This window comes from Globicephala melas, chromosome 1 (genome assembly GCF_963455315.2).
Source record: "Globicephala melas chromosome 1, mGloMel1.2, whole genome shotgun sequence".
Classification (NCBI taxonomy): Eukaryota; Metazoa; Chordata; class Mammalia; order Artiodactyla; family Delphinidae; genus Globicephala; species Globicephala melas.
In genome coordinates, this window is record NC_083314.1 from 172,677,356 (window position 1) to 172,691,798 (window position 14,443).

At 48.8% G+C, this 14,443-nt stretch overlaps 1 protein-coding gene and 1 non-coding gene across 10 annotated transcripts in view; one reads left to right on the forward strand and one right to left on the reverse strand.

Moving 5' to 3' along the window:
* Nucleotides 1-12,754, reverse strand: part of PLA2G5 (phospholipase A2 group V) — a 31,067-nt gene extending 18,313 nt beyond the window's left edge. For 2 of the 9 annotated variants that reach the window (XM_060310164.1, XM_030876297.2), the window contains exons 1-3: nt 11,848-11,907; nt 1,436-1,485; nt 107-251 (exon numbers count right to left, since the gene is read on the reverse strand). In XM_060310164.1, coding sequence (XP_060166147.1) covers nt 107-251; nt 1,436-1,485; nt 11,848-11,894 — 242 coding nt within the window. In that variant the 5' untranslated portion in view covers nt 11,895-11,907. Of the gene's footprint in view, nt 1-106; nt 252-1,435; nt 1,486-4,117; nt 4,447-4,751; nt 4,834-10,275; nt 10,336-10,587; nt 10,722-11,341; nt 11,594-11,847; nt 11,908-12,470 lie in introns of those variants that run through there. The other 7 variants (XM_060310177.1, XM_060310183.1, XM_060310153.1 and 4 more) reach the window with 7 other exon arrangements.
* Nucleotides 12,755-13,909: 1,155 nt separating this feature from the next.
* Nucleotides 13,910-14,039, forward strand: LOC115867344 (small nucleolar RNA SNORA11). The gene has a single exon (XR_004045078.1). It is a non-coding gene; the product is annotated as a small nucleolar RNA SNORA11 (small nucleolar RNA).
* The last annotated feature ends 404 nt before the right edge of the window (nt 14,040-14,443 follow it).

Here is a 14,443-nt window from a genome sequence, read left to right on the forward strand (position 1 = left end):
TAAAATGGTGCTTTAATACTCATCTTTCAGAATTGATATCGAATTAGATGAGATAATGTGGATACAGAGCCTGGAGCATAAAGGGCAGTTATGACAATTAACTCACCAATCAGTACAATCCTTGGGGGTTCCTTGACCCCCCCAGCCACAGTAACAGCCGTAGAAGCCATAGCTCATCAGGGCGGGCTTCCTAGTCACCTTCTCAATCATCACCTTCAGCTGCAGCAAGCTCCCTGGGACAGCAGGCACACCTGAAAGACAGCCCAGGCAAACCCGCTCCAGGCCCACTTTCCCACGTGCTCCCTCCCTTTCTCTCACCTTGAGGCTTGGAGGGACCAATGTGTCCCTTTTTTATCCTCCCCATTCATGGGAGAGGAATGAGAAACGTGAGGGCAAACAGATAGAGAAGGGATTAGAAGTTTGGACGTGGACGATCCCAGCTCTGCCACTAATTCACAGTATGATGTTGAATAGGTCACTTCATCTCTCAGAGCCTCAGTTTCCTCATCTGCAAAATGCAGGGGCGGGGGGGGGGGTGCCTAAAATGAACGCCTACCTTTTGGAGGTGTCATGAGGGTTGAAAAAAGATAAAGTATGTAAATTTCTAGCACAGTGACAGACACATAGTAAGTGACCAAGAAATGTTCAGGATAATGAATATCGTATCAGTATGAAGCAGGCAGACAGGCACTTCCTGTGTCTCCTGATGATACACCCGTCCCTCCCCGCGGTTGACACCATCTGGAACGGGAGGCACAGAATCTTAGAGCAGTGTGGGCCCTGTAGAGATCACTGGAGGCAGCTCCCTCATCTTACAGTTGGGCAACTGTAGCTCAGAGGGGAAGGTGACTTGCCCAGGGTTTTGCAGGGAGCCAGAGGCACTCTCCCACTCTCCCTGCAGTCTCCAGGGATCTGCCAAGGCATCAGTAGGACAGCCTGTCAGAGGTTGTGTACACGGTGACGGGGCTGCAGGGGAGGCCTAAAGCCAGGCTCCCCCACGCTGGGCAGTTCCCTCCAGCTGGGAGGTGGCAGCAGGTGGGACATGTAGAAAACCTGGACAGGCCTGAGCAGAGAATGCCCAGGAATTGTGGAATGGAATATTTATATAAGGATCTTGTGTTGTGATAGTTTTATCGTATTTTATTTGGCATCAAAGTAAAAAATCTGCCTCCCATGTCTACAAGCCCCATGTCTTCCACATGGCACAATCTTTCCATATCCCCTCCTAGAATCCTGCAGCAGCCCAACCGGTCGACTATTATTCTGTGTCACAGATAAGGAGACAGAGGCTCTTGCTGAAATCGACATGGTCAGGGTAGGGCCAGGATTCAAAATCAGGTCGTCAGGACTTCCAAGACTGGTCTCCTTTCCACTACCTTATTGTTTCTGTGGGGTGAAAGGTCAAAAGTTCAGAGGTCTTGGGGCAAGCACTTACTACAAGCCAGGAACCAAGCCAGTGTGAGGAGGCCCTTCATCTCCAGGGTTCTGGAAAAGAAAACACAGCCCATGACATGTCGATCGGGAGAGGCCCTCATGGCCCATTCAGACCCACTTCTGGCTGGGGAGGGCCACTCCATGGCCCACCAGGCCCCACCCTCTCAAGTTGGGCAGTAAACAGGCAATACTAGCTGGAAAAATGAGGCAAAAACCTCAAGGAGTTGACCCAAGGGGTCCCTGGGAGGAGAGGGGCACCCTGGGTCGTTGTCCCCATTAGAGATGGGAGAGAATTTTCCCATGGCAAATACCCCCAACACAATCGCTCCTTCCTGAAAATTCTTTTTCAATTATATTTTACAGCTGTGTTGGTATAAAAACAATCCAGGCTGGATTCATTCTTATACGTTCATTATATTATATTATTTTTTCTCCTGATTTTAAAAGAATTTAAAATTAAAACATTTTCATGGGCCCGAGGCACCATGTCTACCTACAAAAATAAGTCAACCCTGGGTACTCACAACAGCTCTGAAGGGTAGGTATCCTTGTTCTGTAGGGGAGCAAAATTTGAACACCAAAGTGTGTCTCTTTGGCATAAGGATTAATTTAGGCTGATGAATTTTAAGAAACAGAAGATTAGGGGAGTCTTTCTTTTTACCTCTCCCTTAGCTGCCTTAAGAATTTAGATAAAGGTTCTGTTCCCGGAACAGAACTATTATAGAGGTATCTGTAAGGAATACGGGAATAGCTGTGGCTGGAGAAACTTGACAGGGCCTAGAAACCAGAGTCGACCCTGTGTTCCATAGTCTCTGCAGGCCCAGCAAACATTTGCATAACAAACATCTGCTTTTCCAACTCTATGTGAATTGCCTTCCTCCCCTTTGAAGTCCCAAAGCCCTACCCCCAACATCCTCTCTGGTCTTTAGCAGAAGATGGTATTTAAGATAAGGGCTTGGGCCATTTTGGTGAGTTCCTTAGTTTTCCTGGGTCTCTCCCATGTGTACGTGTTACTAAACTTTTGTTTGATTTTCTCCTGTTAGTGTATCCCATGTCGATTTAATTCTTAGACCAGCCAAGAGAACTTAGAAGGGTAGAAAATGTCTTCCTCCCCAACAGTTCTCATTTTGCCAGTGCAGAAATGGAGGCTCAGAGAGCTCAAACAACCTGCCAGAAGTTACGCAGCTGATAAAAAGTGGAGGTGACGTTCAAATCCAAGCCTGGCGCGTCGCTCACTGCCCCATACATCCTCCCTCCCTAGAGCGATGTGTTCCCCTCTGAGCGGAGCGGGCTGGGGTCCTTCACATGCTCTATCCCATGGACCTGGAGGCCCCAGCTTCCCTCCCCAGCATCTACCTTTGACAAACGCATGAATCACTAGCCGCAAGTCCAAAACAATCACATCCAGAAGGCAAGGGAAATTCCTTATGTCTCGGGCCAGTGATGGATTCTAACTTGGCCTCTTAGGAGTTCCTTACCAGTGGCTGCCTGCTTCCCTTCCCTCTCTGGATCCCAAAGTCCTTGTTCACCCAGAGCTGCTCAGCTGACCTATAGTCTGCCAGGATTCCACTCCGATGCCCTGCTGTCTCCGATCCCCGAGTTCCGTGGTCACTCTGAGAGCTCTGCACCGGGCCCCTGGTACCTCCTGTGGCCTGGCTCCAAACACACAACCTCCAACTCCCCAGGGCTCCCAGGAGCTGGGCTGGCCTCTCCATGCCATCCTTTGTCCAGCAGCTCCTCTGAGTTCCAAGAACATTCCTGAGGGTTCTGTCCGCCCACAGCCTCCGCTCTGAGGGCTCTAAACAGACAAGGAAAATGACCCTAGACCTTACCCTTCCAAGCCAATCTTCCTCACTGCTTCCTGGAGCTGTGACAGGAGGAGGACACCAGCTACCATGTACTGGGCACCTAAGACGTGCCAGACACCATCCACTGTCTCCTTAAACCTGCAGATGACCCTAACACGTGGGTACTGTGAAACCTACTGGCAGTGTCTGCCCTGTAACAGGCATTTGTTGAAAGAGAGAATAGCAGTTGTTGACTTTACAGGTGAAGAAATGGAGCCTCAGGAAGGGAAAGTGAGTTGCCCAAGGATTCAGCTCAGGACTGTGAATCTACTCCTTTGACTGGCCCTACTCCGCTGCTTCTGAACAGCCCCTGGGTACTAATCATCTTGTTCATTTTCTATATTTCATGACACTTTAACATCTTGGGGACCTTGCTGGGCTGGAAAGAGACAGCCCCTCCAAGACTAGCTAATCCCTAGATAAAGCAAAACACTCTCCTGTGAACATGGCTTTCAAGTGCAAACTAACCGATCCTAAACTCCCATGCCCAACCACTTCCTCTATCTCAATTCCACACTCCCAGCCAATATTCCCCCTGGCCTAAATCGCCCCAGGGCCGGGACCAGACCACCGGGCACCACCCCTACGGCCTGAAGTCCACTGAAATTATTCAAGCTAGCCTGTCCTAAACTGTTTACCCTGGCCTGTCTTGCCTTAGCCACAGAAGACACAATGCCGGCTCTGGGCCATGCTTTCCCTCATTTCTTCTGTCTCCTGATCAACCCTGGTGCTTCTCTGTGTGGCCCTGCTAGGTGTGGTACGTCCCCTTCTCCTGGAAACTGTAACAAACTAGCTTTTAAACGCAATCGTCTCCTGATCTGTTGCCTTCATCATACCTGAAGAAAACCAAAATCCCAGGTGCACATTAGATCATCTTGGGACATGGCTGTTGACGTGAGGGAGCAGTGCCAGGTCCCACACAGAGGAGTCAGGAGGTGCACAAAAGAAGTTTCACAGAGGACGTGGCAGAGGCATTGAAATAGCTGCTCTGGAGGCCGGGAAAGTGCACCATCGATGGATCCCAAAGGAGGCTTCCAGCAGAAGGATGTGGGGTTGGATATTTTTATCAGGCAACCACGGAGGAGAATGAGCGAGGCCAAGAGATAATTGTGGAGTGGAGCTCTGGCTGCGGTAATGTGAGGTGGGGAGAGTGGAGACAGACAGCCTGACAGAAGCATGGAGACATGGGGGCCGGGGAGTGGCCGGGTCACTGGAGAGACAGGTCCTCCAAGTCTACATACAGCGGCCCCCCTGCTCCCAGGACCACCCCCCTGCATCCCAGTTCATGTCTCCTGGATGGAGATGATCAACAGCACCAAACCCCCACTACACAGAAGGTGCTACTGAGACCTCCCCGAAATCTAGGGGAGGCCATGAGGGGCCAGGGGTCTCCTCTCACAGCCCCATCCCTCTATAGGCCCTGACCCCACCCCCCTCGGGCAAGGCAGCCCCCAGAATGAGATTCCTCACCAGTGACACCTTCTCTCTGTCCTCGGTCTGGAGTAGAGGCAGGAGCTGGGCCCAGCTGGTTTTAAGGGCCTCCCTGCCCACCTCTTACACCCCACCTGGGCCAGCTCCAGGATGCATGGTAACTCCCACAGAAAGCCTTACTTCACCCCTCAAGACCCCTGGGGATATCTTTCCCATCTGCGCTCAGAAGTAGCTATTTCCTGAAGCACGCCAGACGCCTGGGAGGCTTCCGGGAGAGACACAGAGGAGGGAATAACCACAGTCAGGGTTATTCTCCATCCATGGCCCATTTTCCCTGACACCCCCCCCAACACATAATTTTCTGAGAAGATGTGGGTGTGAGCTCCTTCCTCTCCTTGCTCTTGACTCCCTTTTCTCTCCCCCTCCCCTCACGGCAGTATCAGAGAGGAGCCCCTCCTTGGGCTCCAATGAGCCCTTCTCTTCCCAGGACCTAAGCACGAGGCACCCGCAGGAACGCTGTGAATTCATTTCAATACGGAAAGTACTTATCGAGTGTCTAATCCCTGCCAGGTTACTGCTGGGGATCCACTGTGAATAGGACAGCTTCTCTTCTGGTTGGGAAAACAGATAGTAAAGGCATCCAGTAAATATACAGTACGTCCAAGGGCAGTAACCGCTGTGGGGAAAAGTCCTCTCTGTTCTGCATTTTCATTTCTTTTTCTCAACCAATTCCTTCTGCTGCCTACAGGTATATACAAGCTTCACCATCCTAAACCAAACAAAAGGAAGCCAAAACAAAAAAAAAGGAAAACATCGCTTGCCTCTGCTGACCTCTCTCCAGCTCTTTTTCCTCTAAAAGCCAAAATTCAGGACAGAGACACCTCCTCTTGTCCATCACCCACTCTCTTCTGAACCCCTTGCTGTGTACCTTTTGTTGCATCCCTAAGCCGGCTCTCAGGGATCCCCCAAAGCCTGGCATTGCCCAAGCTTGGGCTTCTCTTGAACACTCCATCCCACTGATCACCTCCTCCTTCTTGAAACTCTTTCCCTCTGGCCTTCAAGAGGCCACAGTCTGCCATCTCTCCTCCGGCGGCTCACCCCCCATCTCTGTTGACCCCCAAATGCAGATGTTTTCAAGGGACCTGCTCCTCTCTCTCTACCCCTCTCTCAAGGTGAGTTATCCGTGTACAGGGATTTAGGTCTTATTTCTAGGCAGATGTCCCAAGATATCCCAGGTCAAGCAGTATCTGGCACTAACTCTCACTCAACAATAAACATTCAGCCCAGGGCAACAATAAACTCCCAGCCCAGACCTTGGAAATGCTTTGCTTGTCCTACCAAGTGACTTTAAAACATGGAATTAGTAGGGTTTCCCTGGTGGTGCAGTGGTTCAGAGTCTGCCTGCCGATGAAGGGGACAGGGGTTCGTGCCCCGGTCCAGGAAGATCCCACATGTGTTCATCGGTAATGGGACAGGGAGTGCCTTGAGAGCAGAAACCATCTCTTCTGCAAACACGTGTTTGAAGTGCTCAGCTCAGAGCCTAGTCCATAGTAGTTGCTCAGTAAATGTACTATAAGCACATTAAAGGAACCCATCCCAGGATGAAGAGGTCACTGAGGGCTTTCTAGAAGAGGAGGCACCTGGACTGAATCTCTAAAAGTAGGTTTGAGAAATTGGAACCCTTGTGCACTGTCGGTAGGAATGTAAAACGGTACAGTTGCTGTGGAAAACAGTATATGGCGGTTCCTCAAAAGTTAAAAGTAGAATTACTATACACCCCAGCAATTCCACTTCTGGATGTGTTCCCAAAAGCATTGAAAGCAGAGTCTCAAAGAGATATTTGTACAATAGCAGCATTCTTCACGTAGCTAAAACATGGAAGCAACCCAAGCGTCCACAGACAGGTGAATGCATAGGTAAAATGTGGTGTGTACATACAATGGAATAGTATTCAGCCTTAAACAGGAGGGAATTCTGAAATAAACCAGTCACAGAAAAACATAGACTGGGCTTCCCTGGTGGCACGGTGGTTAAGAATCCGCCTGCCAATGCAGGGGACACAGGTTCGAGCCCTGGTCCGGGAAGATCCCACATGCCGCGGAGCAACTAAGCCCTTGTACCACAACTACTGAGCCTGCGCTCTAGAGCCCGCAAGCCACAACTACTGAGCCTGCGCGCCGAGAGCCTGCGCACCGCAACGAAGAGTAGCCCCCATTCACTGCAACTAGAGAAAGCCCGTGTGCAGCAACAAAGACCCAATGCAGCCAAAAATAAAATAAATTGATGGAAAAAAAAAAAGACTGTATGATTCCATTTACGTGAGATACTTAATCAACATCATAGAAACAGAAAGTAGAATAGTGGTTGCCAGAGGCTGGGGGAGGGAGAATGGGGAGTTAATGTTTAATGGATGCAGAGTTTTAGTTTTATAAGATGAAAAGAGTTATGAAGATGGCTGGTGGTAATGGTTGCACGACACTATAAATGTAGTTAATGCCACTGAACTACATACTTCAAATGGTTAAGATGGTAAATTTTAGGTTATGTGTATATTACCACAATTTTTAAAAATGAAAAAAAAAAGAGAGCGAGAGAAAGTGGATTGGAGTTCACCAGGACAAGAATGTGAGGAAGGGCATTCAGGTAGAAGGAACAGCACATGCAGGACTCATAGGCATGAATTATAAGGGCTCATTCAGGGAACTGCAAACAGACGGGGTAGCTGAGGGTATTAGGCAGCAATATTCTATTAAATATTTAATAAATGACCCTCCAGGGGGGTAAAAAGCCCTGATTTTTAACATTTGCCAATTTCTGTCGTGTAAATACTCTCACCCTGAGCAATTTCATGCAACTCACATCATGTCACTGAATGTAGAGCTGGGAACACACAATTACCAGGCAAGGATGCTTGGTAGCTAAGAGCCCGCGTTCTGGAAGTGCCACTTATTAGCTGTGACCTCGGGCAAGTGCTCTGCTCCTCAGTTTACCCACCTGAATAATGGGGTGAATCATTTTACCTGCCTCATCCCTATGTTCTGAGTTGACACATGGCAGGCGTTTAGAATTGTGCTGGCACAGAGTAAAGGCTCAATTCATGTTTGCTCTTCTTCCTAGGAAAGACGGACATGCGCGCTCTTGACTTCTCAGAAAAGGGAAGTTCCTACGTGTACAGTAGGAATTTAGGAATGGTGGGAAAGGCTAGCTGAAGAGATGCAACTGGGTGTGTCAACAAAGAATCTTGGGTGTCAGGCTAAGGAGTTTTACTCTTCTGCTGAGTGTCCCAGAATGACCTCGATCAATAGCAAGATGATGTGACTTCAGTAAGAAGAGACTGAATAGGTCTTATCCTAAGATCCCCAGAACTGAAGCACACAAGGACAGGGGTGGGTGACACAGCTCAGCAGTCATATGTATGGTCCCCAAGCCTGGTACCAGTCAGATCACAAAAGCAACAGCTGTGTCGGCAGTGACGGCAGGAGTGGGTGCCCAGAATGAGGTCCTAGCTGACCTTACCTGGAGGGGAGTGCCTGTTCCCGAGCCCCATCTCCAGGAGGGCTTCTTGAAACCTGGGGGTGTCTGGGTCACAGGATGCCTGTCAGATAGACGGAATGGGGGCCGACTGGTGTTTGGAAGGGGGTTTGGGGTACCCAGCCTCTGTCTCCAAACTTCTGAAGGATATTCAGGGGTAAAAAGCAGCATCGTTGTCCCACGTGGCTCCACTGCAGAGCTGGCCCCAAGTGTGGGCACCTCAAGGAGTCAGGTTTGAGCTAGACACAAGAAAGATTTTTCTAGCAACTCCAGGGTCCTGGGGAAATAATGAGCTGTCTTGGGAGTGGTGAGTTTCCTGTCCCCAGGGGCACTTTTTATTTACCACTTTTTAGGAACAGAACTGTAGTAGGGGCAGGGGGGATGGAGTGGGGGGGGGGAGTCACGCCCTCACATGATTCCACAGGAAAAGGAGCTTTCTTTAGGTGTTGGGAACACGAGAGCCTCATCAGAAACACATGAAGTCAGTCATGCCAGTTACGAAGATTAGGTTCATAGGTTTGTAAAAGTGTAGAAAAAATATTACATTTTACCAAGATTAAAAAGAAAAAAAAAACCCAGAAAACTCAGGACCCCTTCAGTTGCTCTATGGCATGGAAAAAGCTGTCAAATATTCTCTGCTCCCCACCTTCTTGGGGGTCCTGCCCCAGCACTGATTCACGCCCAAGTCATGTCCAGGGATGTTGCGAATAGCAACATTAAGTCGGACACGGGCTGCATGAGCTCCAGGGCCGACCTTCTGTGACAGTGGGTGCTCTCATGTTAACCTGTTCTTGAACATTCCAAGCTTTTCTACTGAGGACTTTGGCACTTGCCGTTCCCCCTGCCTAGAATACTGATACTTAGCAAGACATGGTGCTCTTCATTCCTAATCCTCTAGGTCTCATCTTAAATGACACCTCTTCCAGGAGGCCCTCCCTGACCATCTACCCAAGGTAGCTCCTCCTCCTCCCATTAATCCTATATCACTGTTTTCCCCCTGCACAGCACTTACCACCATCTTTTTTTTTGATGTTGTATGCAATATATTATTCAACAAAAATTTTTTTTCTTTCTGCAAATATACAGATGATTTATCTACTTAGGTACAAATGATGAAAATTTTATATAGTTGAAATGATTTCACATTCAGTGATCATATTCCTTAAGATTAAACCAACAAATCATAGAAATATTCTGACCCAACTCAACAAACTACTAAATTGGATTTTTTTCCCTTTATAAGCTTTTGCCAATTATCAACATTCAGCTAACTTTAACTTCTCCCATTAACCTAGCCAAACCTAAGTAATTTAGCAATTTCTCATGCCCATTTCACCTTTCTACAACTCGACAGCCCTCACAGCACTTTGACATCATCTTTCACTCTCTTTGATGTATTTCTTTACTTGTTTATGACATCCGTCTCCTACCCCTTCCCCTAGAGAGCAGGAAACTTGTCAGTCTTGCTTTTCATCACATTATCAGCCACTAGCCCAAAGCCTAATACATATTCGCTGGTTGATACTTATTTGTGGAGTAACAGCAATTGGATCGGTAAACCAATTAACTCCGGAGGGAGTAGCAGCCTCACTGGATTTCAGCCATTCTGTAGGTTGGCAGTTTGCTCTAAAGACACACACAGCCAGCCCAGTCTTGGTCTCAGTTTATTGGTACATATGTAACAGGCTCAAGTTCAACTTTCACCAAAACTTTTGCTAAAAATGCAATCCAAACACCTACTTGGTAGCAAGGACATGTTTTGCTTTATCTTTGAAAAATCAATTCAGCTGTTCGTTCTCGGGAAACATTCCCTGAACGAGTCTTCCTTTCTGACTCTGTTTCTGTTGGTCCCTCCGATGGAGGGACCAACATCACTCTCTTTTTCACCTGGTAAAAGCCTACTGTTCTTCCATGCCGTAATGCCACCTCTTTTTTGGAGGCAGGAGAAACCCTAGAACAACCTATGGCTCTGACTGGCAAGATCTGAGACCTAAGAGCAAAGCTTCTAGGCTCCTGATCCTGAGATACTCACGATTCCAGGCCAATCTGCTTGTCTTCAACCCCAATCCAACCCAGCAACCATTTCCTGAGCAAGTCCTGCGGACAGAGCTGCAGTGAGACACTAAGGAAACAGACGCAAAGCGAAATCAAGAGATGGTGATCCGGCGCCTGTTAGCATGGGGGAGATGAGAACAGGGCTTTAGAATGCCCGCGGCACCTAGAAGGACGTTTGAACTCCTTCCCAGAGCTTAAGAGGAGGAGCCACCTCTTCCAGACGCCTCCCTGATATCTGCCTGGCAGAGTTCACGGCCTCCCCTCCTGTTCCTGGGTCGATCGGTCTCACCTCTATGATAGCACGGGCCACAAGCTGCCAAAGTACCCCGGCAGGTCCGTGGCCGATCAGGACCTGCTGCCACGCCTCTCCAGGCTTGCCTTGGATCCGCACACAACCCAGCGCTTTGCTGGGAAGAAGACTGATGCCAACCCCTTCCAGTTCTCAGACACACCGTCTTGTGCTCTCTCTCTCTCTCTCTCCACCCCCTACTCGCCTCCCTCTCTCTCTCTCTTTTTTCCTCCTTCTCTTTCTTCTTTTACCCCCCCCCACTTTCTTCTCTTCCTTTATTCCTTCTCCTCTTTCTAGATTTAACATGCTTAGCATTCAGTAACTCTTTTGTGAGCACCTACTATGTGCCAAGCTCTGTTCTGGGGAAAAGCAATGAACAAAACAGATGAGAACTCCATGCTCATGGCCCCCAGAGACCTTGCATTCTGGTGGGAGCAGACAGAAATAGACAAGTCAATAAATAAAATATATAGAGTTTGGCAGGTGTTGATAAACACTGTGGAGAAAAATCAGGAAAGGAGGAGAGTGGTGTGTGTGTGTGTCTGTGTGTTGTGGGGAAGAGGGCTGATGGTGGGAGCAGACAGTTTAAATAGGGTGGCCAGGAAACATCTCAGGGCAGAGGAGACATAAAGGAGGGGAGGGAGCAGGCTGTGGGGACACCCTGGAGAAGAAGGCTCCAGGCAAAGGAAGTACAAAGGTCCTGGAACAGAAGCATGCCTATGAGTTGGAGAAATAATAAGGAAATTAGGTCTACCTTTGCCAAAAAGCCTTCTTCTGGAGCCATCGTCCTGCCCCAAACTGGAAAAGTTCTGCTTCTCTGTGTTCTCCCAGCAGCCTGTGAGCTCCCACATCATAGCATCAATCACAGTACATTACAACGTCTCCCCACCAGACAGGGAGCAACTTGGGGACTTTTGACTTTCCAGCACCCAGCATAGGGCTTAATACATATTTATTGACTGTCTAATGGAATCAATCAATGAATAAACAAACTAGGCTATGAATCCTGGAGGATGTCTCATTCATCTCTACCCCTGGCAGCATCTAGTACACAGTATGGCACAGATTGGGCCCTAGAAAAAAAATGTTTGTTGAATGACTAATAGAAATAGCTAATGCTTATTAAGCACAGACACCATGCTAAGTCCTTTATGTGGCTTACCCCATTTCTCCTTAAAGTGATCCTATGAGGGAGGCACTACTGTCGGATGCAGTTTGCAGATTAGGACAGCGAGGCTCAAAGGAAAAGAAATGACTCACCCAAACCAGACAGCTGCTAAGTGGCAAAGCTCTGAGTTGAACCTCATTAGTTTGACTCCCAAGGCCATGTCTGCTCAGCCCAAAGCTAAACTGCCTTCCAGAGAAGACAGCCTGGGAGTGGAGGGAGGGAGGGGTAGGGAGAGACAGAGGAAAGGAGAAGAAAGATCTCCCTATACGGGCCAAGAACAGCATCTTCCCCATCTCTGTATTCCTCTCCACATGTACCAAAGTGTATGGCATACAGAGAAGTTTAGTAAAAGTTAAGGAATATTAAGTAGATGTTGATGATTCCTTTTCCCAAAAAGGAATAGTTTTGTGTGGTTTAAGTTAAAGAGAAATTCCGGCAAGGCCTCAGATTAACACGAACAGAAGTCCCAACTTGAATCCTACGGATAACCCTGCCCAGCTTTGCCCCTAATCTTAGGAATGATCTTCTGGGTAACCTCCATCTCCCTTTAGGTATGGCCTTGCATCTTTAAGAATGACACAGCTCACAAGGTTTGACACATTCTGGGTAAAGGACCCTGCAGTCCGAGGGATCTCCTCTTACAGGGTCTGTGCCTTGCCCACCCCTCCCAGGGCCCCCTCTTTGGCTTCCTGGACCCCATCTTCTCCAGTCTCACCCACTCCAGCTGGTTGGCCTGCAGCCTCCATGCCCGCAACTGACCTCTCTGGCCTGGCCTCAGCTCCTGTTCCCACGAGCAGCGTCATCGGGCAGAGCCTGGAGCCCCAGGCCCTGCTGGCTCCCCTCCTGCAGCCACAACATTGGGGTCCACGGGCTGCGGATCCCAATGGATTCTAGGCTTCCAGATTCTTAAAGTCGTGAATGAGAACGAGTGGTGAAGACAGGCCTGGAGGTGGTGAGAAGGAACTTCTGCCCAGACCCAGCCGGGCATCCGCCTGCTCAGCCCACAGCTGCCCTGGCAGGTGCAGGAAGTCCAGCAAAAGCCTGGAGCCTGGAACTGGCTCTCCTGCCAAACAAGCCTGGGCAGTCACCCAGAGAATTCCAATGAGGGTTGATGTGAGTCCTGAATTATCCAGGTCACAGCCTTATCCGGTTTCACAGGCTTTGCTAATCTCCTCAAGCCTGGAGGGATCACCCCCACCCACCCACCTCCTCGGTCCTGAGCTCAGAACTTTCTTAAGGATCCGACAGTCTGCTAAGTAACTCGACTATTTTAGTCCCTGGGGTCGTCAGTCTTGACGGAGGCAGAGGCCTGAACACAGAGCCTGGGGATGGATGGGATGCCTAGGAAAACAGATGGGGAGGAAGGTGGTCTGAGGGGGAGGTACTGGAGCCGTCAGGGAAGCAAATGTACTTCTGGAAGTGAGTTCTGAGAGTGGGGACCAGTGGCCAGAAATCAGGTGGTGTCATTCATTTCTGAATACCTACCATCATTATTTCCTGAAGACCTACTGTGTGCCAGCTGCTGGGCTGAGAGGCAGGTACAGAGATGAATAATGGAGGGGGCGGTGCAGGAAGGTCCTCGCTCTCAAGGAACTCAGAGTTTAATGCTGGAGACAGAGCAGGAATGAGCACACCACCGAAAACACTGCAGAAGTGCCGGGATAGATACGCCCGGAGCAGCAACGGGGAGAGGGAGGCCCCGCCCAGCCAGCACAGGCTGGGGACTAATAACTCAGCAGCCACAATAATGATGGTAGAATTAACGTTCGTGGGTACTTACTGTGCACCCTGCTAAGTGCAACACATGATTTATCCCGTCTAACATAGGCATTAACTCCGTGGGGGAAAGGGCTATTCAGACAGTGATCCAGGAACTTGGCCAAGGTCACACAGCTAACCAGAGCCTCCCGTGAGCTTAGAAGAACCCTTTATTCAGATCGGCAGGCCCTGCTTTGACTGGTATAGTCCTTGACACAATACAGATACTGTCTTTTTTTTTCTCATCATCAGAGAGGGAGATAAAAGCCTTAAAAAACAATCCAGAAATGCATAAAGTTAAAAGTGAATCATAGTCCACTCAAGATAACCACTTTTCAGAATGATTTCTATTCTTAAGAATAATATTTAAAATAACTCTGATTAAAAATAATTTTTGGGGTGTGATCAGAGCAGGGAGTCTGAAGAAATGGCTCGTCTGTTTACAACACACCCGACAGGAATCAGGGTTCATTGTGACAAGGGGCACAAAACTTGTGGCCTTCCTATGAACAGATACCCAACACATATCCCCCCTTCACCTGCACGTGGCTGCTGGGCAGGACCAGTGGGACAGGGCTCAGTACTGGAAGGAAAGCTACAGTATTCAGTGGGGGAGTTTGCCACCTGGAGCCTGTCCGGTCCACGTGTGGCTGGGCCATGAGTGGTGTTATAGGCATAAAGACTTTGAACCCCTCTCTTCAAGGAAAAAAGAAAAATAGATTCTGTGTATATGCCATTCTGGAAAAGGCAAAACAATGGAAACAATAAAACGATCAGTGGTTGCCAGGAGTTTGCGGGGGAGGGGAGACGAATACATAGAATACAGAAGTTTTTATGAGCGGTGAAAATACTGTGTATGACACTATAATGATTTTATGTCATCATACTATCGTCCAAATCCACCATAGAACGTGCAACACTATTCACTTC